General features: G+C 48.0%; 3 protein-coding genes across 3 annotated transcripts; 2 read left to right on the top strand and 1 right to left on the bottom strand.

Moving 5' to 3' along the window:
• Window positions 1–5,082: 5,082 nt before the first annotated feature.
• On the top strand, window positions 5,083–7,733 carry LOC120689278 (GPN-loop GTPase QQT2-like). Its single transcript, XM_039971585.1, has 6 exons — window positions 5,083–5,151; window positions 5,270–5,414; window positions 5,566–5,792; window positions 6,569–6,859; window positions 7,156–7,361; window positions 7,448–7,733. Exons 1-6 carry the CDS (start codon window positions 5,083–5,085, stop codon window positions 7,731–7,733), a joined length of 1,224 nt encoding a protein of 407 aa, XP_039827519.1.
• Window positions 7,734–12,127: 4,394 nt separating this feature from the next.
• On the top strand, window positions 12,128–14,155 carry LOC120691340 (probable NADH dehydrogenase [ubiquinone] 1 alpha subcomplex subunit 5, mitochondrial). Its single transcript, XM_039974380.1, has 2 exons — window positions 12,128–12,571; window positions 13,698–14,155. The coding sequence occupies exons 1-2, from the start codon at window positions 12,235–12,237 to the stop codon at window positions 13,880–13,882; spliced, it is 522 nt and encodes a 173-aa protein (XP_039830314.1). The 5' UTR covers window positions 12,128–12,234; the 3' UTR covers window positions 13,883–14,155.
• A 418-nt stretch (window positions 14,156–14,573) lies between these two features.
• On the bottom strand, window positions 14,574–19,876 carry LOC120689277 (AP2-like ethylene-responsive transcription factor PLT2). The gene is made up of 8 exons (XM_039971584.1): window positions 19,194–19,876; window positions 18,999–19,081; window positions 16,441–16,449; window positions 16,268–16,356; window positions 15,784–15,857; window positions 15,643–15,693; window positions 15,478–15,554; window positions 14,574–15,282 (listed from the first exon to the last, which is right to left on the bottom strand). Exons 1-8 carry the CDS (start codon window positions 19,745–19,747, stop codon window positions 14,840–14,842), a joined length of 1,380 nt encoding a protein of 459 aa, XP_039827518.1. The 5' UTR covers window positions 19,748–19,876; the 3' UTR covers window positions 14,574–14,839.
• Window positions 19,877–20,645: the final 769 nt, after the last annotated feature.

The following is a 20,645-nucleotide window of genomic DNA, read 5'->3' as shown; positions in this document are numbered from 1 at the left end:
GCGGACGGCCTCCATGGCACCGCCACCTAAACCTCCATGGCGCCGCCCTCCTCAAGTCCGCCAGCCGCCTCCCTCCTCCCTCCTCGACCGGCGCGGCGCATCCCCGGGTCGACCACGCGCGGCGCGTCCCCTGCTCGGCCGGCGAGGCGCATCCCCGGCTCCTGCGCGAGCCCGGCGGGGGTGCGAGCTCTGTGCGGCCATGGCGGTGGCGGTGGAGGAGCTCCGCGCGCGGCCACGGCGGTGCCGGAGCTGCAAGCTGAGGCCGGCAGCTCCGCGGGAATGACAGGTGGGCCTAAGGTGTCAGGAATTTGTCGGCCGCGCGCGGCGCGTCCCCTGCTCGGCCGGCGAGGCGCATCCCCGGCTCCTGCGCGAGCCCGGCGGGGGTGCGAGCTCTGTGCGGCCATGGCGGTGGCGGTGGAGGAGCTCCGCGCGCGGTCATGGCGGTGCCGGAGCTGCAAGCTGAGGCCGGCGGCTCCGCGGGAATGACAGGTGGGCCCAAGGTGTCAGGAATTTAATGCTGTTAAAGTGACATCCATTCTTCTTTCCCAATACCTTCAACCAAACACCAGATGGAGCCGCTCCGTCCCCAAAATTGGGGTTGGAGCCGCTCCATCCTACAAGTCCCGCAACCAAACACACGGGCAGAGTTTGAGAGCCGAGACGTCCGAGATATCAGCACACACTGCCCACGACTGGGACGGTACGCCCGGACAAGTATCTCGTATAGGATTGGGGATGTTTTTTTTGGAAGGTTTATGATTGGGGATGTCACTAGCCTTCATTGTTCAGCACACTAATTCCGAAGAATCCGAAGAAATGTTTCTCTACTGTACTGCCCAACCAGATGTGGGCATGTGGCTCAGGGCTTCCTTATCCGATCCCTTCAGAGTTCAGACCAGTGTTTGAACTTGAACCAATCGATACAGCCAAGTACATTCCTTCACTAACAAACATGCAAGCAAGTTGATAACCATAGTCCACAAGATCAACAGACTAATGTGTCAACCTAGGTGTATGGTGTACCAAAGATGATCGCATATGTGCAGACTTTTTCACTGTGTAAGTTGTTCAATCCAGACCCTACCATCAAAACATTAAAAAAAGGGTTAACTTTGAGCAGGGGAGGCTGAATTAAGAAGAAGAAGAAAGAGTACTAAATAGCTATGTTCTTCATTAGATGTTCTACTTTGATGCCCCCCAATAATTTGATTGAAGGCTAATGATGGTTAGGCCGGCCTAATGCCCCTCTGTCTCCTCTCTTAATCATAAACGACACCATGGGCTGGAAGGGCACGATACGTGCGGGCCACTCCAGCACTCTCTTTGCGGTTCGCAGATGCATGCAGGCACGTGGCCGGGGACATGATTCAAAAGCTACAATTGTTTGTTTGATACCCCCTAATGAACTCCAACTAAACAACATATAAAGGGAGATGAACCCACATCCTTATCCTAGCAGAGATCAGTGAGAATCCAGGTGCCTAGCTATTTATATATGTGAGTCCCTCTTTTGCGTGTTTGTTTGCACCGGCATTGACAAGCTTGCACGCGCGTGTACAGGCGTCATTGGAGCACAATGATAGCCACTTGATCGCGGTTTCTTGCAGGGAAGCATAGGCTCCATCTCTATCTCTCGCATGAGGATAATATAATGCACCACATCACATTGGGAGTAACATGCATTGAGCAGTGGTTTATTTTGAGTCTCTGCAGGTCTTTCCAAAAAAGAAAAAAAGAGTCTCTGCATATGTGCAATATCTCATTAGAAAACACGTCGTTATGAAAATGGTTCAAGTAATCCTACCTATATGGCGATGTCAAAGTTCAGCTTAGCACCAATATCTTTTTTTTTGTTTCGACCCAACTTAACACTATCTTAGACGCAACAATTTTCATTGAGCAGAATACAAACTCCTTTGTTCCAAAAAGAATAAAAGCTTTTGATAGACCAATATATTGAGCAAGAGCGCAAGACCACATTTCCAGTTCTCATAAGAGTGAAATTAAAAGAGCCTGAAAGTAGTTTATTATTCGTTGAAATTTCAGGGATGGGTCATGGGTGCGCAGGATGGAAAATAAACAACTCCAAATATTGACATCTGTATGTGAACACCTCTTCTTCCGTTGAAAATAAACCCAGCTAGCATATGATTAAAGTGATTACTAAACGTTAATAATCTGTATCCTTAATCTAGAATTTGCCAGATGGTTAGCATGTACGTGTCATTGATGTACCCAATAAATAATAATGCAACGGCCAAAGTTCGCCGGCTAACTAACTTGGCGTCTCTCTCCCTGCGCAAGCAAGCAAGACGTAGCCGCGAAAATGCACCACACTAAACATGCTCGTTGAGCTGGAATGACGGTGAGACGGCTGATTAGCGACTAGGAGCACGTCCCCTCCCTCCCAGGCCTACTTCCTAACGTGCTAAAATATATTTGCTGATTGCTGATGGGTACGGGCAACAGAAATTAAATTAAAGGTTGCAGCGACGGGGGAAGAATAATCCAGGGTGTTGCATGGCATGGCATGGCATGGCATGGCATGGAACGAAGCTATAGGCAGGCAAGCAGGGCATGTGACATCTCATAGCACGCACACGCGCCTTCATGCACACAACACACACCACACACACACACACAAGGGGCGGCCGATATAATAGCGACGGGTGCATCTGCCGCAGCTGGCGTTCCGGTTTGTTGGACGGCAACGGCATACCGTGCATGTGGCCGCATGTGCTCGCCGGCACCACACACCCATGCACGCACGCACGCCCTACCTATCCGTCGCGCGCGGCTGATTGATCTATCAATCCTAGCCGCCAAAAGCGTATCGATAGGTGCGTCGCGCCTACCAGAATGTACGCATCTGCTTGGTCGATCGGCCGGCCGCCGGCGTGACGACGCAAACTAACCTTCCGCGAAGCCACCGCGGCGGCGGCGGGCGCGCGGCAGTATAGAATCATCCCACCGCGCCGCGCTTGGGTACGTCGCCTCGCCGGCCGGGCGCTGTCCCGCCAACCGCAGCAACGGCGCCATTAGAATAGCCCGCGCCCGCGCACCTTTGTGGGTGGTTCGCGGTGACGGCCCGGACATGCGCATCTAGATCTGGAAGCCGCACCGGCGCGCCGGCGAGCGCATGATTGGGTGCGCGCGCTCATGTTCGCGCGATCATATCCCTATCCATCCGTGGTGTAAACAACAAAGATTGCGGCTATATATGCGCGCGCACTCATTAGCCTGCTTTGCCCGGGCGACGTGTGCCTCCTCCTCCCGTGGAAGAGCATGCACGCCGCTCCTCGCTCCTACCCATCGATCATCAGCAAGCTCATCGCTGGCTCTCGATCGTGTTCCCCCTCTTTCGGTGGCCGGTAACGAAGGCGGCGCGCGTGGCGCGGGTCGAGGATGAGAGGAGATGGTAGTAGGAGCAAGGCGGCGGTGGCGGCGATCGGCGAGAGGGAGATCCTGGAGGACGCTAGGCTGGTGAAGCAGGTGAGGGAGCTGCGGAGGCTGGTGCCGGCCTGCCGCGAGCCGTGCGGGCTCGGCGAGCTGTTCCAGGACGCCGCGACCTACATCGAGGGCTTGCAGGTGCAGGTCAAGGTCATGCGGATGCTGCTCGACAAGCTCTCCGACGAGTGACAACGAATTCTCTCTCTCGCGCGCGCACGCGAGCGCTTATACAAGGAGTTGCCAGTTGTGTTATTGTGTCCATGATTTTATCGGGCCATCGACGGGATCATACTACTACACTACAATCCAATTCATTGTTATTCATACGAATTATTGCTTGATTCTTGCATGTTAATTAGAATTATTGGATGATTTATTACTGATCATACTTGTTTCCCTTCACAATAATCATTCATTTATACTTGTGAACCGCATATATCTGTGTATACCTGGTTGCAGTGGAAGTGTTAAGTGTAAAAACACTAGTGTTTTTTTACTCTTGCGTCCAGTCCATTATTATTCATTCATGGGAAGGAGCAGATAGGGATGGGATTCTTTCTCGCTTCTCAATCACGCACGTTGCTGAAGTACAAACCCTAGCTAGGCGTTTCCAGCTTCGTGACCACTCTGTTGTTGTGATGCCCCTGTACTAGTGGGTCGGGATTCAACAATTTACAAGTTATTTTATACTTAACACTTTACAAGGTTAGGGTTTGCCGGTTTGGAACTCGGACGAGAGGGTTTAGAGGCATGACTGGCGACTGGCGAGGGCAACCCGTTAACTACCAGTGATGATGAAATGGATACCTGGTCAGAGTCAAGATCAAGGTAGAAGAGTGCGCGGGTGAATAATTAAGGAAAAAAAAGATAACCTTCCGTGGGCTGACAAAGTTATTGCTCTATCTCATAGGAAAATCAAAATTTTAAAGCATACAAAATACAAACTTGTGGAAAGCTATGAAAGAATTGTTCATGGGGTGATGAATTCTTGTTGCATGCTTAGAGCATCTCCAAGAGCTCTTGTATTTTGGGTGAGTTAGCTAAAAAAACAAAAGGAAGACAGAAAACTCATATCCAACAGAAATTCTATCTACCTCGTATTCTATCCTCATTTTCTATCCAGAGGGTGCCGCTGGGCATCTTTCGCTAGCGCTGAGCGCTAGCCATCTCTTTTTGGATTTTGGAGAAGCTGTTGGATTTCATCCCTTTTTCGCTAGCTATTTCATTTTACATAATAGCTATATCAAAATTTTAGCTATCCATAGATACAAGAGCTCTTGGAGACGCTCTTACCTGCTGCGTTTGCCAGAGTTGGAAGTTTTAGCGCAGAGCCCACACCAATCGGCCTATTCGTCGTAGGCCGCATCAGCGTGTGGGCCGGATCAGACCAATAAGCAGCATGCATGGGCCAAGCCCAGCGAACTCACCCATTCACCCACCGTATCTGGTCGGCGAGTCCAACCAACAAAGTCAAGTGTCAAGTCCTTGTTTTTATCAAAAAAAAGTGTCAAGTCCTCGTTCCGTCTCCCCACATTCTCGACTTCTCCTTTCCGCCGCTTCTCTCCTCTCCGTGCCAGCAGCCCCCAGCCCCAGTGAAGCATAGGGTTTAGCGGCTAAACCACCACGGCGCCGATGGACGTCGACGTCGACTCGGACCCCGCCGCCACGAGCAAGCCTACCCAAATGGACCTCGAGGAACAGGCACGCCGCCGCCGCCTCCTCTCCCCAAAACACTCCCCTTGATGATTTTTCCCTTTATTGATTTGTATTTAGGGTATGGTAGTGACTGTTCTGCGCCTTTGCTGTCGAGCATGTGCAGACGGACGCGAAGGGGAAGGGGAAAGCAGAGGAGGGGAGCATGAAGAGAGAGGAGCTCGCTGACTCCATCGGGGGCCTCTCCATTGGCCCGGGGCGCACCAATTTCAAGAAGAAGCCCGTGATCATCATCGTCATCGGCATGGCCGGTGCGTCGAATGCGCCCGCCCGCTGTTTAATTGAAGTGTTTTTTTTAAAAGTCTTTAATTGAAGTTTTAGAGCATGAATTGTGGAACCGATCCCGTGGTGAATTCTCAACCGACCTGAGAGATAACAGTTTTGGTCTATGGTCTCGTGTAGGGACGGGGAAAACGACATTGATGCACCGGCTGGTGTGCGATATGCAAGCCTCAAACAAGAGGGGCTATGTCGTTAACCTTGACCCCGCGGTGATGACACTACCCTTTGGGACCAACATCAATATCCGCGACACTGTGCGGTATAAGGATGTAATGAAGGAGTATGGGCTTGGTCCTAATGGTGGCATCCTCACCTCGCTCAACCTTTTTGCCACCAAGTTCGATGCGGTTGGGGTGTTATAACCTATTCTTTTATTGCAGAAATGCGGGTCTGTCGTTCAGATAGCTTCTTAGTTGTCGTTCAGATAGTTTCTTAGTTCTGCTTGTTATCTTTCTAGTTCTATGAATTCTGTCACGTGTATTGGAAAGAGGAATACTTGATTTGACAATTTTGATCAACTTTGATAGTGAAAATAGAAAGTAATTTGAATATATAATCCATGTCAACAGAATAAATTAGCCTAGTATGTTGTGCATGGGACTAAATAGTTACTAGGAAAGCAAATAATTTTTTACATGTATCTGGAGTTGAATGATAATTTATCAGTTGCAGCTTTGCAATCAATGTTTAGATAGCTTCAGAGTTGAGCTTGAACTCAAGGATAACTTTTTAATTTGCGGATCAGGTATAGATCTTCCAATAACAGGAAAGTGAATGCTCAGCAGTAGTAACAAGATGTTGTGCACTGTTAAGATTCTACTCAACATAACAGGATTTGGGATGAAAGACATATAGAACTGAATATGCTTTGTGAAATGATGTCATTATACTGCTGAATGTGCTAAATAATGCATTCTAGATGTGATGCCTATTATTACCATCCCATGCTAACTTCCCTAGAAATTGTGCTCAATTCAGCCTACATAGGAGTGTCAGGGTATTTATCTGATGCCATGCTGAATAATTCAACTTAAATATATTTCTTCTTTTGTGCATATGGGAAATGCAGTTTCCTACTACCTTTGTTTTGTTCGGCTAACATGATGTTGATATTCATTAGTAGGTTGTGTCTATCATTGAAAGACGTGCAGATCAACTGGATTATGTACTTGTGGACACTCCTGGGCAGATTGAGATCTTCACTTGGTCGGCTTCGGGAGCTATCATTACTGAAGCTTTTGCATCAACATTTCCAACGGTTGTTGCATATGTTGTCGACACACCCAGATCAACAAGCCCTGTTACTTTTATGAGCAATATGCTTTATGCCTGCAGTATTCTCTATAAAACCCGCCTCCCTTTAGTCCTGACATTCAACAAGGTTGATGTCGCCAAGCATGAGTTTGCTATCGAAGTATGTATACCATTTATGACTTTCCTTTGTTGTTGACTCTATCCCATTTGCATCTGCCATACATTTGCATCATGCCAAAATTGCAATTTACTTGACATGCCTTGCAATGGCTCTCCTTTTACTTGGCTGAATTTTCTTACTGTGAAGTATGTGTATGTTGTTGTTGTTGTTGTTGTTGTTGTTGTTGTTGTTGAAGTATGTGTATGTTCAACTCACTTGAGTTATCGTGCTATATATTCCACCAGTTTGGCATTTTCACAATCTAGCATTAATATCTTGTTTTATTACTGGACCAGTGGATGAAAGACTTTGAGGCATTTCAGACAGCTTTGGAGTCGGACAAATCTTATTCCGCTACATATACACATAGCCTCTCTCTGGTCCTTGACGAATTCTACAAGAATCTACGCTCTGTTGGAGTATCTGCGGTGGCTGGTACTGGAGTCAATACATTTTATGAAGCTATAGAAGCAAGCGCCGAGGAATATATGGAAACCTACAGGTCTTGTTTCCTAAGATGAGATAGAAGACTAATGTGCCTGCACATACTTGCAACATTGTTCCTAATTGGTCTTTTGAATTTTCCAGGGCTGATCTTGACAAGAGGATTGCTGAGAAGGAAAGATTGGAGGCAGAACACAGGAAGGAGAACATGGAAAAATTGCAGAGAGATATGATGAAATCTAAAGGACAAACTGTGGTGCTCAGTACTGGTTTGAAGGACAAAAATCCTGCTTCAGACATGATGGATGATGCTGAGGATGAAGAAGAAGATGAATTTGAGGAGGAATTTGAAAAGTCTGGGTTTATTGTGGATGATGAAGGCGGGGAAGATGAAGGAGAAGATGAGGAAGTGGCTCATTTTGGCTTTTGAGGTATTATAGTATTGCTCCATTTAAATAGAGTTTTACCTAATGCAGTCAGTGTTTTGGAATCTTTGGAAGTTGTTGATATCACGCACTAGTTTTACCTAATGCAGTCAGTATGTGCATTTCAGGAACTAATCTAACCAGCATATACTTGTGTTTGTTACTCGACAAAGGAGCAAATTATATAGTACATTATTAACACTCATTGTATACTGTGCATCAGATTTTTTTAAAGTATTCAATGCATTGTTGGTAACTCCGCCTATGCTGACTGGAAGACTCTCTCTCCTAAGTCGTCTCAGCATAGCCGGTCCCAAGCCCGGATAAAGGAGGAGGGTTGCGTTAGGTTTTGTCAAACCAGCATAAAAATAGCCACTCTAATGGATTTGAAACCCACAAGAAACTCGTTGGGGGCATAACCCTCTTAGCGACGCGCTACATCGGAACCCGGGTGTGGTGATAAATGGGCAAGGGCCGGGTCGCCATCCCCCCAAGGGCGCGTCGTATCATGACCTGGGTACGATGATAAAGTGAGCAAGGGTCGGGTCGTCACCTGAATGGCGCGCTACATCTACGCCCGGGTGTAGTGAAAAATGAGCAAGGGTCTTCGCACTTCCCTCGACTGGTGCGAAGGGTAAGGAAGCTAGCCGAGCCAATTAGGATTCGTATAGGTAGCTGGAACGTAGGGTCCCTAACGGGTAAGTTGCGAGAGCTAGTTGATGTAGCAATTAGGAGGCGTGTAAATATTCTATGCGTTCAGGAGACTAAATGGAAGGGTCAGAAGGCGAAGGAGGTTGAGGATACTGGCTTCAAGCTTTGGTACACGGGAGCAACTCCGGGTAGGAATGGTGTAGGCATCTTGATTGATAGGAGCCTCAAGGATGGAGTCGTAGAGGTTAGAAGGCAAGGCGACCGGATTATCCTAATCCGGTTGGTAGTTGGAGATTCGGTTTTGAATGTGATCAGTGCCTATGCCCCTCAGGTAGGCCTTAGTGAGAGCACCAAGATGCAGTTTTGGGAAGATCTAGATAGCATGGTTAGTACCTTGCCTACCAGCGAGAAACTCTTCATAGGAGATCTCAACGGCCATGTGGGTGCGACTAATGTAGGGTTCGAGCGAGTGCACGGGGGTTTTGGGTACGGTAGCAGGAGTCAAGAGGGGGAGGATGTGTTGAACTTCGCATTAGCCTACGACTTGTTGATAGCGAATACCGTGTTTAAGAAGAGGGAATCCCATCTTGTGACGTTTCGTAGTGGACAACACTCGAGCCAGATCGACTTTATCCTTGCTAGGAGGGAGGATAGACGTGATTGCTTAGATTGTAAGGTGATACCTGGGGAGTGTGTTGTCCTTCAACACAAGCTTGTGGTGGCGGATTTTCGTCTTCGGGTACGTGTCCACCGGGACAAACGTGCCAAGATTGCGAGAACAAAGTGGTGGAAGCTTAGAGGGAAAGCGTCACAAGCGTTTAAGGAAAGGATGCTAGGTGAGGGGCCTTGGAAGAAGGAGAAGACGCAGATGACATGTGGCTAAAGATGACAACATGTGTTCGGAAGGTGGCCTCAGAGGTGTTTGGCGTGAGTAGGGGAGGTAAACAGGAGGGGAAAGACACCTGGTGGTGGAATGACGAGGTGCAAAGGGCTATTAAGGAGAAGAAGGAGTGTTTCAAGCGCCTCCACCTTGACAAGAGTGCAGCCAACATCGAGGGCTATAAATTAGCGAAGAGGGTTGCAAAGCGAGCTGTGAGTGTAGCAAAGGGTAAGGCGTATGATGACCTGTATCAGCGGCTAGGCACGAAAGAAGGGGAGAAGGACATTTATAGGATGGCTAGGATCCGCGAGCGGAAGACAAGGGACATTAACCAAATCAAATGCATTAAGGATGGGACAGATCGACTGCTAGTGAAGGATGAGGACATCATGGATAGATGGAGAGAGTACTTCGACAAGTTGTTTAATGGGGAGAGTGAGGGCCCTACCCTTGAGTTAGATGACTCTTTTGACGATACCAACAAACGTTTTGTGAGGAGAATTCAGGAGGTAGAGATCGGAGACAAGGGCGGAGCTTCATGCGGGCCAAAGGGGCGCATGGCCCCTGGCTGTGCAAATTTCACACGTAATGAATAGCGATTTTGACACTGTTCGTTACTGTAGCAAAAGGATGGCCCCCCCTCATTTTTCTAAAATCGAAGATCAAGCTCCGCCATTGATCAGGGAGGCTTTGAAGAGGATGAAGGGAGGTAAAGCGATGGGCCCTGATGGTATCCCCATTGAGGTGTGGAGATGCCTAGGAGATAGAGCAATAGTATGGTTAACTAAGCTTTTTAATCTCATTTTTCGGTCAAACAAGATGCCGGAAGAATGGAGGAGAAGTATATTAGTACCTATCTTCAAAAACAAGGTCGATGTTCAAAATTGTACTAACTACCGTGGGATTAAGCTGATGAGCCATACGATGAAGCTTTGGGAGAGGGTTATCGAGCATCGCCTAGGAAGAGTGACAAGTGTGACCCAAAACCAATTTGGGTTCATGCCTGGAAGGTCAACCATGGAGACGATTTTCTTAATACGATAATTGATGGAGAGATATAGGGAGCAGAAGAAGGACTTGCACATGGTCTTCATTAACCTTGAGAAGGCATATGACAAAGTACCGAGAAATGTCATGTGGTGGGCCTTGGAGAAGCACAAAGTCCCAACTAAGTACATTACCCTCATTAACGATATGTACAAGGATGCGGCGACGTTTGTCCGGACATGTGATGGCAACACCACTGACTTTCCTATTAACATAGGCCTACACCAGGGGTCAGCATTGAGCCCTTATTTATTTGCTTTAGTGATGGATGAGGTCACAAGGGATATACAAGGTGAGATCCCTTGGTGTATGCTCTTTGCTGATGATGTGGTGCTAGTTGACGAGAGTAGGGCAGGGGTTAATAGGAAGTTAGAGCTGTGGAGACGCACGTTAGAGTCGAAAGGGTTCAGACTTAGTAGGACCAAGACCGAGTACATGATGTGCGATTTCAGCGCGACTAGGCATGAGGGGGGAGACGTTAGTCTAGATGGGCAAGTGGTGGTCCAGAAGGATACTTTTCGGTATTTAGGATCGGTGCTACAAAAGGATGGCGACATTGATGAAGATGTTAGGCATAGAATTTCAGCTGGCTGGTTGAAATGGCGGCAAGCTTCTGGCATCCTTTGTGACAAGAGGGTGCCACAAAAGCTAAAAGGCAAATTCTATAGGACAGCAATTCGTCCGGTGATGTTATACGGTGCTGAATGTTGGCCTACAAAAAGGCGACATGTCCAGCAACTGAGTGTAGCAGAGATGCGGATGTTGCGGTGGTTTTGCGGGCACACAAGGAGGGATAGAGTCCGGAACGAAGTTATTCGGGATAGGGTCGGGGTGGCACCAATTGAGGAGAAACTTACCCAGCATCGGCTGAGATGGTTTGGACATGTCCAACGAATGCCTCCTGAGGCGCCGGTGCGTAATGGGATTCTTGAGCGGGTCGATAATGTAAAGAGGGGTAGAGGTAGACCTAAACTGACGTGGGATGAGTCGGTTAAGAGAGACCTTAAGGATTGGAATATCTCTAAAGAGATAGCTTTGGATAGGAGCGGTTGGAGACTAGCTATCAATGTGCCTGAACCTTGAACTTATTTCTTTCGGGTTTCATCTCTAGCCTACCCCAATTTGCTTGGGAAAAAAAGGCTATGTTGTTGTTGTATCCAATGCATTGTTGGTCAAGGGCCAAGATGAGCTGCTATCTTTCCTTGTATTAGTTGCTTTTACATTCTTCAATTCCAACCTGATGTTGGTAAGCTTTGTCTTGGCAGGGAAACCAAACAGCAACTTGGTGGTGCACTGATGGATAATCCATGATTTTGCACGCTTGTTTAAGGTATACCGAACTAGCAAAAAAACTGTCGATATCTGTAGGTTGTTGACTCTGCGATAACTCTGTAAATCAAATCAAGCACTTTGTGTAAACTCTGGTGCTAGCAATGCATTCCTTATTTTTGGGACTTGGGAGGTTGAATCTGATCCCTTCGCTGGGTTGATGATGCAAGCAGAATAGGTCCAGTTGTGCCATGTAATCTCTCGCGCCAAGTCTTGAGTAACGTAATCCTTAACTGGACCTTTTGGCTAACATCATCTTATCACAGCCACAATTATATTCTTTTTTGTTTATTGAAACTGTAATTCTAGTCGTTGGCAAGAACATGGACTCGAAAGAAAGTTTACCCCTGCAAATTGCCTGAAATCCGAAGTAAACAAGAAAGCGAGTTTTTTTCTAAAAAAGATGGAAAGGGAGCGTTTTGATGTACACTAGTGATCGTAGCGACGAAAGCCCATTCCGCAAAACATGGAGAAAGCGCGAGAGCCCACTCGGCAGGGAGTCCGGCCCATACGACCACACAAACTCTCGCCCCAACCCCGCACCTCATCAGAGAGACGACCCCTACCACCACCACCACTCGGAAGGCAACGACGGCGAGATGTTCCTGCGGCGGATCCTGACCGGCGAGGGCGGCCTGGCGGCGCTGCGTGCGGCGCGCGCCGTCAAGCAGACGACGGGGATCGTGGGCCTCGATGTGGTGCCCAACGCGCGGGAGGTGCTCATCGGTCTATACAAGCGCACGCTCAAGGAGATCGAGGCGGTCCCCAAGGACGAGGGCTACCGCAAGGCCGTCGAGTCCTTCACCAACCACCGCCTCCAGATCTGCCAGGAGGAGGACGACTGGAAGCGCATCGAGGACCGAATCGGATGCGGGCAGGTCGAGGAGCTCATCGAGGAGGCCGAGGACGAGCTCAAGCTCATCGCCAAAATGATTGGTATGTGATTCTTGTCTACCTTGCCTTCACCCTCGTTATCTCCACACTTGATTCCCCTTTTATGATTTACTGATCCGTAGCCAGCAGTTAGGGTAATTGATGTATTTGGTTCAGTAAATTTTGCCTGCGTGATGGGTGGCTTCACTGATTTGGGGACATCGGTAATACAATACAATAGCGATTAATCATTAATGCATGGTTAGCTCATCTAGGACAAATGGTATCGTTTGATAATAGTTGGTGGTAGTATTGGAATTTTATGGATACTCATTGGAATTGTAGATAGATGAAAGGTAGGTGTGAGGATTGCCATATGTCCCCCCAAGAAGTCTCCATGATATGATCATTTAGTGTCTACAGCTCTAACCAAAGATAGAGTGAGCTTTTTTATGGACTGATTGGCACTTGGAAATACTACTGGTGACTGGAGTGTTTATAGATGTCCTGTGTGGTTCTAGTCATGGTGCATGCTGCATCTGGAAATCAGGAAATGGCCATTTATAATACCTGTTTCCTCCCATCAGGAGCGGTGCGTAGGACTAATGCATTAGTATTTCTATCACACTGTATCCTTTGTAGTATACCACTAAGTTGATTGTGCAGCATTTAACCTCTTATTTTGTGTTAGTTCTGATAGAAGTGTTAGTGTGCCAGTTTATCTTTTGTGAAAAATGTGGGAAGAAAATTTGATGCGTTTAGTTGGTCTGTCTATTTCTGAGTTAGTAGAGTATAACTGAAATAAATCCCAAATAATATATGTGCCCTTTATTCTTATTTCTTAATCTGGTTTTACCATTTTAGCTTACTAGCAAGAATGCAAATCTATTCATATATGTTTTGTCCATAGAGCTTCAGAACTTTAAATTTATATCAGTGACTCAGTGTGATATTTGAGAAACAAACTTTTTTAATAGCAAAAGCTCTGTTGAGTGCATGGATTGGAAGATTTATGTTCAATTTATAGGTTGCCAAGTGTGTCTGATGCTGTATTTGCAATGCTGCTTATCTGCATAACGATCGTTCCATGCTTTCAGTTCCAGCATGTATGTTTCCGTATATTGTCGGCTGATACAAAACTTTTGCTTCAATTTGTTATAATGCGATTCTGCATTGCAATGAATGGCAGAATGGGATCCCTGGGGTGTTCCTGAAGACTATGAATGCGAGGTGATTGAAGATGACACCCCAATTCCGAAGCATGTTCCTCAGCACCGGCCTGTTGCGCTTCCTGAGGAGTTCTTCAAGACACTAGATGCTGTCAAATCCGATCCCGCTCTGCAGGGCGATGCTCCTCCTCAAGTGAAGGCATAAAGATGGGGAGTCTTCACGAGTATGGCATTTCACATTTTGCTGTGTTGAGTAGAGACTAGTTTCTTTGTGTCATTTGCCAGCAATGTGCTTGTTGTTCCAAGCAGAATAAATTTCTGGTGAGTACTATCAAATAGTGAGTTTCAACTCAGTGATTTGACACAGTAAATTTGTTGTCCATGAATCCTTAATATCCCTAAAACATCATTTACTTTGATGTTAATCGATGTTGACGAAATATCGAATGCTAGTTGGGCTCTGGCTCAATTTCTTGTACAAGACCCCTTTTAATTGACATCCCATGGTGATTGTGAATGTTACCTGGTGCGGACACAGTTGCGCACCGCAAAACCACATAGCTCACCTCGGACAGCAACCAGACTACGGCCGCGGCGAGCGATCTGAACCAGGCCCAGTTCGGAGCGCTGCACTTTGCGGGGATCAAAGGATGAGACCAGTCGCAACCGGCGGGCGCAACGTCCTGGCATGGGACGCAGGCGATGTGCCGGAGTGGAGGCTGGATGGTGGCACAAAGCCGCTCCTGTATCTGTACCAGCATAAAGAACCCACTTCTCCAAGATCACTGAGCTGAGCATCATAGATTCATAACTATGGAGATAAAACGGAATAGATTCATAGCTAGGCACTTATGTTCGAAAATAACGCATTGATTAATAACTAGCACTTCAGAGGTAAATACAAGCCATTCCGGGGGGTGGGGTGGGGTACAACAGACCTAGCGTTGTTACCGGTAACAGCATTTAGGCAACTTAACAGGAGTCTGGAATTCTCGATGTCTTTCTACATCAAAAAAGGACAGAATCACAGAAACAAACGGCACGACAGAATGTTAGACCCTATCTTGAGGCTATCAGTTCCACAAAATATACCCTCCAAGTCACGCAACCAAACCATCAGTTCCTCGCAGCTCCCACGCAAATCAGAGTTCTGAGACCCCTGTCAGTTCGCGGCAGAGTTAGCCAGCTGCAGGAGGCCGTTCACGAGTTCCAGCTTGTTGTCAAGCTGCACCTTCTGCTCCACGTTGCCATAGGGCCAGTAGAAGCTGGGATCCCCAAACCCGGAGCTGTAGTTGTAGATCGGCAGAGGCTGGGCCAGCGGGGGCTGGTGCGGCAGCGGCTGGTGGAGGTTGGGGAGGAAGTACGGCGGCAGGCTGTTGCTCGACTGCTGGGACTGAGAGAATGAAGGAGCGCTGAGAGCGGCCTGGCCTTGTGCCTCTGGAGCTGGCTTCTGATCCAGCCGCCTCCCGGAGCTAAGGATGGGGATGTCGCGCTGAGCGATTTCTCGCAGGTTGTACCGGCTGGGCTCGAAGTTGGTGACGGCGTTCTCGCCCCTGAACTTCAGTGCCGCGATGTCATACGCCTCTGCAGCCTCTTCTTCGGTTGCTTTAAGGACCAGGATTCATATTAGTCCGGATGATGCACGATTCATGACTAGAACAATAGCTCATAAAAATAAGATGCGACCATAGCTCCCTATATACTACATTAGTGTACTTCCATGCTATGTTCTGATATGAAAGGCTAAATTCGTCCAGTATATTCTTGGTACGAGGAGACGCCAGAATTACAGGCTCTTACCAAAAGTCCCAAGATACAGATCCTTGTTGCCTGCAACACGGCCTATCCTTGCCTGCCAGCGTCCATGGTGGTGGTGCCTGACAAAACAAATTGAGGGAGTGACGCAGATTATCACCGGCAATGAAGACATCGATCAATTGATGAACTCCTGTAACTGAAAATTACCTTGTTACTCCCCTGTAGATTGATGCACCTCTAGAAAACCCACTGCTGTTCCTGCAGATTGACATCATAAATTTGCAAGTGTACATATACAAACAGCCATGAACATCGTATGGTTGCAGTAGTATGAAGTTACAAAAATACCTCCTCAGTGAACCTACAACATCTTGCCTACGCATGTTCTGCATATCCTCAATCTCTCTGATGTAGTTTTCTCTCTAATAATAAAAAACTCCTTTTTCAGTCATATATCACGAGCAAAGATGCGAGTACATCTACAAAATTCTTCGTGCAGCACAAAAATGGAGAATAATTGAGTTTAAAACAGAACAAGAAACTGTTGTAGGAATCTAATTTTGGTACATGGTAAATACATTGTGGTACATGGTACAACATTGTTTTTTTTTAAGAAAAGCTTGAACGTGCAGTATAATGGATTTCAATGCCTGCCTGAAGGACAAAGGGCATATGTTCATGACAATAACTACCAGGATGTCCAATTACGTGCATGTCTGAACTGAACCTGGATGTTTGATTCTTCGTAATTTATCGATTGAAACACAACTATCCTGCAAGTCAGCGGAAAAATCTGAAGTGTTCAGAAATAAAGAGGTACAGAAGAGCTTACAGGGAAGTTGGTAGTAGCATTAGCACCCCAATACTTCAGAGCAGCAATATCATATGCCCTAGCAGCTTTATCTTCTTTGTCATAGCCACCTGCACCACACACATTTTCAGCTTATAACATTATGCTGAGAAGGTACACTTAAAAAATAAAAGGAAGGAGGTAACTCTTCATACCCAAGTAAACTGCAGAAAATCCACATATAGTCGCAGGATTGGACATAAGCAGAGTAGACATGAAAAGCTCAGTTAGTTAGAACGAAAGGAGAAGAGAAAGATACTAAGTTGCGCAAAGGAAAACGTATGAACTACTCCTTCATTTGTTTGTAAGAATTTTATTTTAAAAATCTTAGCATCTGATTGAGCAAATATTCAATGCGTTAGTGGTACCATCCATGCATGGAATGCAAATGAGAAAACTTATCCTTTTTTTCGCGAACGTGCCTGAGCACGTTTTTCATTAAGAGGATAGAAGAAAAGTTATTTACATCGGCTGATTACAGAGAGGGGAATCAGCCGTTACACTTACTTTTAACAAAAAGTTACATTTGAACAATTTCCCGACCTGATGATCTACCAAGCCCAACAACTAAAGGCTCCAAATGACGCCATTTCTCCTGACACCAACACACGATCTCATTCGAGACCATCCCAAGCATTTCAGTGATGGTACGTTGTTTGTGATCAAAGGATCTTCTGTTTCGCTCCTTCCAAAGGAGCCAACATGTTAGAACTTAGAACCACCCAGGAGTCAAAAGGAAAGATAGTGTATCAGGTAGGCATTGATTAAAAGCAAGAGAATGTAAGATGTGTATCATCTACAATGTCATCAACCACTTTTTTGCATTATGGTAATAATAATACAAAAGGCATCCAGCATGTAATCTGATTACTAATAGTACGATATATGGCCAACCAGATTCTTGAGTTGAATGCCAACATTCCAACTTGCACATCACAGTCCATCCATGGTGTTAATGCGTGTTTTCCAAGACTGAACGACAAATGAACTGTCGACTGGCCTGTAGCATCCTATATGCATGCAGCTAGTAGCCACCACTACCAAACGCGGATGTGCAGTGGCGGGTTGGGTTTGCTAGTTCAAGTATATACCGATTGAATTCGTTGCCATCATCTAGGTTCACGGGCAATTCAGCAATCAAGTACAAGCCCTCTATCCATCTCCAAAACAAATTTTTCACCAATAGGAACCAGCTTACCAGCATTACGCTTACGTGAACCCTTAAGCTATCTAGAACAGTTGCAGTACATGATGCTCAAGCTAGGTACTTGTACATGCCTATCAGCCAAGGCCCAAGGGACAAACTTTCCTAACGAAGATCAACAACCATACAAGAAAACAGCCCTTAACTGAAAGGGGGAAAAAACGTCACTGCAGCATCGCTGAGCTGTTAGCAGCACTCTAGCTACTACTACCGTTACAAAATGCCCAGACACCTCCAAATTCAAATATTAAAAACCTCCCAACGTACAGCAGGTGAAAACCACAAGAAAACCTGCTCATGTACATCTAACAAGGACAAAGCCTCCCTGAACGGCTGAACACCAACTGAAAAAACACGTCACTAAGGGCGTCCCTGGTATGTTGATGCTCTGGCTAGCGTTGCAACTTGCATGAGTCCAGGCATTTGCAAATTCAAAACCCAGACGACGTACGGCAGACCAAAACAAAATGGGAAACTTGGCGTCGAAGAAAGAAACTAACCTTTATCCAATAAAGAAAGAAACTAACCGATCCAGCCATAGACGCCTGGTGCATGAGCCAAAAAAACAAGAAAGTGGAAAAAGCAAAAGCTGGGTACGCTGCTGCATCTCTGACCGGAGCCAACTGAACTGGCACCCGTACTCGATCGCCCACAACGGCAGGTTACTTACCACGCCACGAGATTAACCGATAGCATTCCAAGATAAACCGTAATCAAGCCGGTGTAGCGGCGACGTTAGCCACAGGAGACACACAGACTACCTAGTACTAGTGGCTAGTGATCTACTGCACGGTCAAAGTCTCAAAAGGGCAGGCCCCGGCTCCGCAGAGAATCCGGGAACTGGGGCGAGCAGGGTGAGTGTGGTCCGGTCTCCCTGGTAATCATGGTTTTTGCCACGCAGAGATGCTCGTCACTTCACCCCTTTCCTGAAACGGCGGCGTCCCATCCAAATCCTCTTCGCCCCGTACACAAAAGATCCGCTCGGCAGAACGAGGGAAACCCCGTCCCGGCGTCCCGTCCCGTCCTAGCACCACCCTGCTTCTGCACCATGGGTCCCACCCAGCCCCGGCCACACCCGCGGTAATCGCCGCCCCACTTCCAAAAAAGAGGATTTACTCGAGCTATGCAGGGCCATGTTTGGTTACAAGTCTAATCACAATTTCACAAGAAGACGAATGTCCGCATGGAGTACTAAATAAAGTCTATTTGCAAAATCTTTTCAGAGATGAGTGTAACTTTTCGAGACGAATCTAATCTAATGACTCAAATTCATCATGATTGGCTACAGTGATGCTACAGTGACCGCGCTCAATTATTCACTAATCCTACGGTCAAAGGCCTCATTAGTTAGAGCAACTGCTACAGTACCATAGTTGTGGAGTTAATTTTGTAATTAGACTTTATTTAATACCCTTAATTGGTGGTCAAAGTACCAAAATTTTTTCCTCAAAACATTTCTCAAACATTTTCAGCCCTCATCCAAACATGGCCCAGGGTTGGGTTAATTACCTTGGCGGCCCTTGCGCTTCTGGCCTTCCTTCCTGCACGTGTTGTCCCAGAGGTGCGCCTCGTATCGCCCCGTCCACCTGTGCCTGGCCCCACACGTGCGGCGGCGGTTAGTCAGGTGACATCCTTAATCACACCCTAATCACGCTTACTCGCGCTAAGCGCATCGGCGGGCGATCACCGCGCACGCTCACGTACCTGGTCACCCCGCGGTAGATGGAGGTCCGGCCGCCGGTGTGCACCAGCGGCAGCGCAGGGGACGGCGGCGCGGGCGCGGGTGCGGGTGCGGGGGACCCACCGTCCGCGGCGGCGTCGGCGGTCGCGACCTCCCACGAAACCGGCGCGGGAGCAGGCTGTGGCGCGATCGAGAAGGATCCGGCGGCGGCGGCGGTCGCGACCCCCCACGAGACCGGCGCGGGTGCAGGCTGGGGCGCTAGCGGGAAGGATCCGGCGTTCGCCGCGGCGGCGGCGACGGTGGTCATGACGGCACGTGAAGCCGGCGCCGCCTGGACTCCGAAACCCTCGGCGGAGGCGGAGCCACTGCCGCCGAAGCCGTTCGCCCCGGGGCACAAGGGCAGCAGGAGGAGCGTCTGGTCGGCGGCAGCCCCGCCAAGGAGAGAGGCGTCGGCGCCAAGGAGGCCCTCGTCCGTGAAGCCGTCGTCGAAGGGGAGGAGCAGCGGGTCCTGCAGGCCTCCCGCCCCCATCGCCGGCCCGTAGGCGAGCGAGACGGCGCCGCTCGTCGGCGGCGACATGGCAGGATCAGACTGAGCCTCAGACCCAGCCTGGTGGGTTTTCTCTCTCGCCCGCCCCCTCGGCGGGGGAAGAGAAGAGGAGAGAAACAAACGTGGTGCCGGGGGTAGAGAGCGGCGGGGCGCTCGCGGAATAAGTGGCGAAGAGCCGGAGGAAAGGCGGCGGGGAGGGGACGGTCGGATATTTATAGGCGCAGGGGTGACAATGATGGGGCAGGGGGCCGGCGCTTCTCCGCTGGTCTTGAGGCTGTGTGGAACCAGACAGAAGATGAGAAGAAGCAGTGGAATGGAAAGATGAGGAGGGGGGGGGGGGGGGGGGGGGACGGGCGGGGTGGTGCCGTGGTTGGGTTGGGTAGGTGCTGGGATGTCCTCTGCCAGCGGTGGGGCCGGGTCTTCCGCACATGCTGTGCAGCTGTGCTGGGAGGTTTTTGGCGGCGACTGCGCAGTCCGGTGTCCCTCCGTGTGTTTACGAGTTCGAACAGCACCCCTTGTGCTGCGGCCCGGCCTCGGGTTTGAATCTCTGATTTGAATTGGCATGGCAAACGCAACGAGAAAACGATACTTCCTCCGTCTCAAAATAAATACAATTCTAGGACCAAATACACAAACCAATGGTAGATGTAAAATTAACAAAATAACATTTGTCTTTTGTGGTGAGTGAATGAGATAGTTGTTTTTTATGATAATTTTCCGAAAACTGGCTTGTCTTTTTTTATAATAGATGGATCAAAGCTAATATTTTTTGTGGGACAAATTTTGAACTCTAGAATTGCATTTATTTTGGGACGAAGAGATTATGTCACAATTCAAAAATGGTGTTTTTTCGAACAACAAATAATAAAGTGTTTTTGCAAGTTTGCAACAGAAAGTATAAAATACGGAGAGAGAGAGAGAGAGATAT

Source organism: Panicum virgatum, chromosome 9N (genome assembly GCF_016808335.1).
Source record: "Panicum virgatum strain AP13 chromosome 9N, P.virgatum_v5, whole genome shotgun sequence".
Classification (NCBI taxonomy): Eukaryota; Viridiplantae; Streptophyta; class Magnoliopsida; order Poales; family Poaceae; genus Panicum; species Panicum virgatum.
Note: the sequence above shows the minus strand (reverse complement) of the source record. Positions and strands in the feature narration are given on the sequence as shown.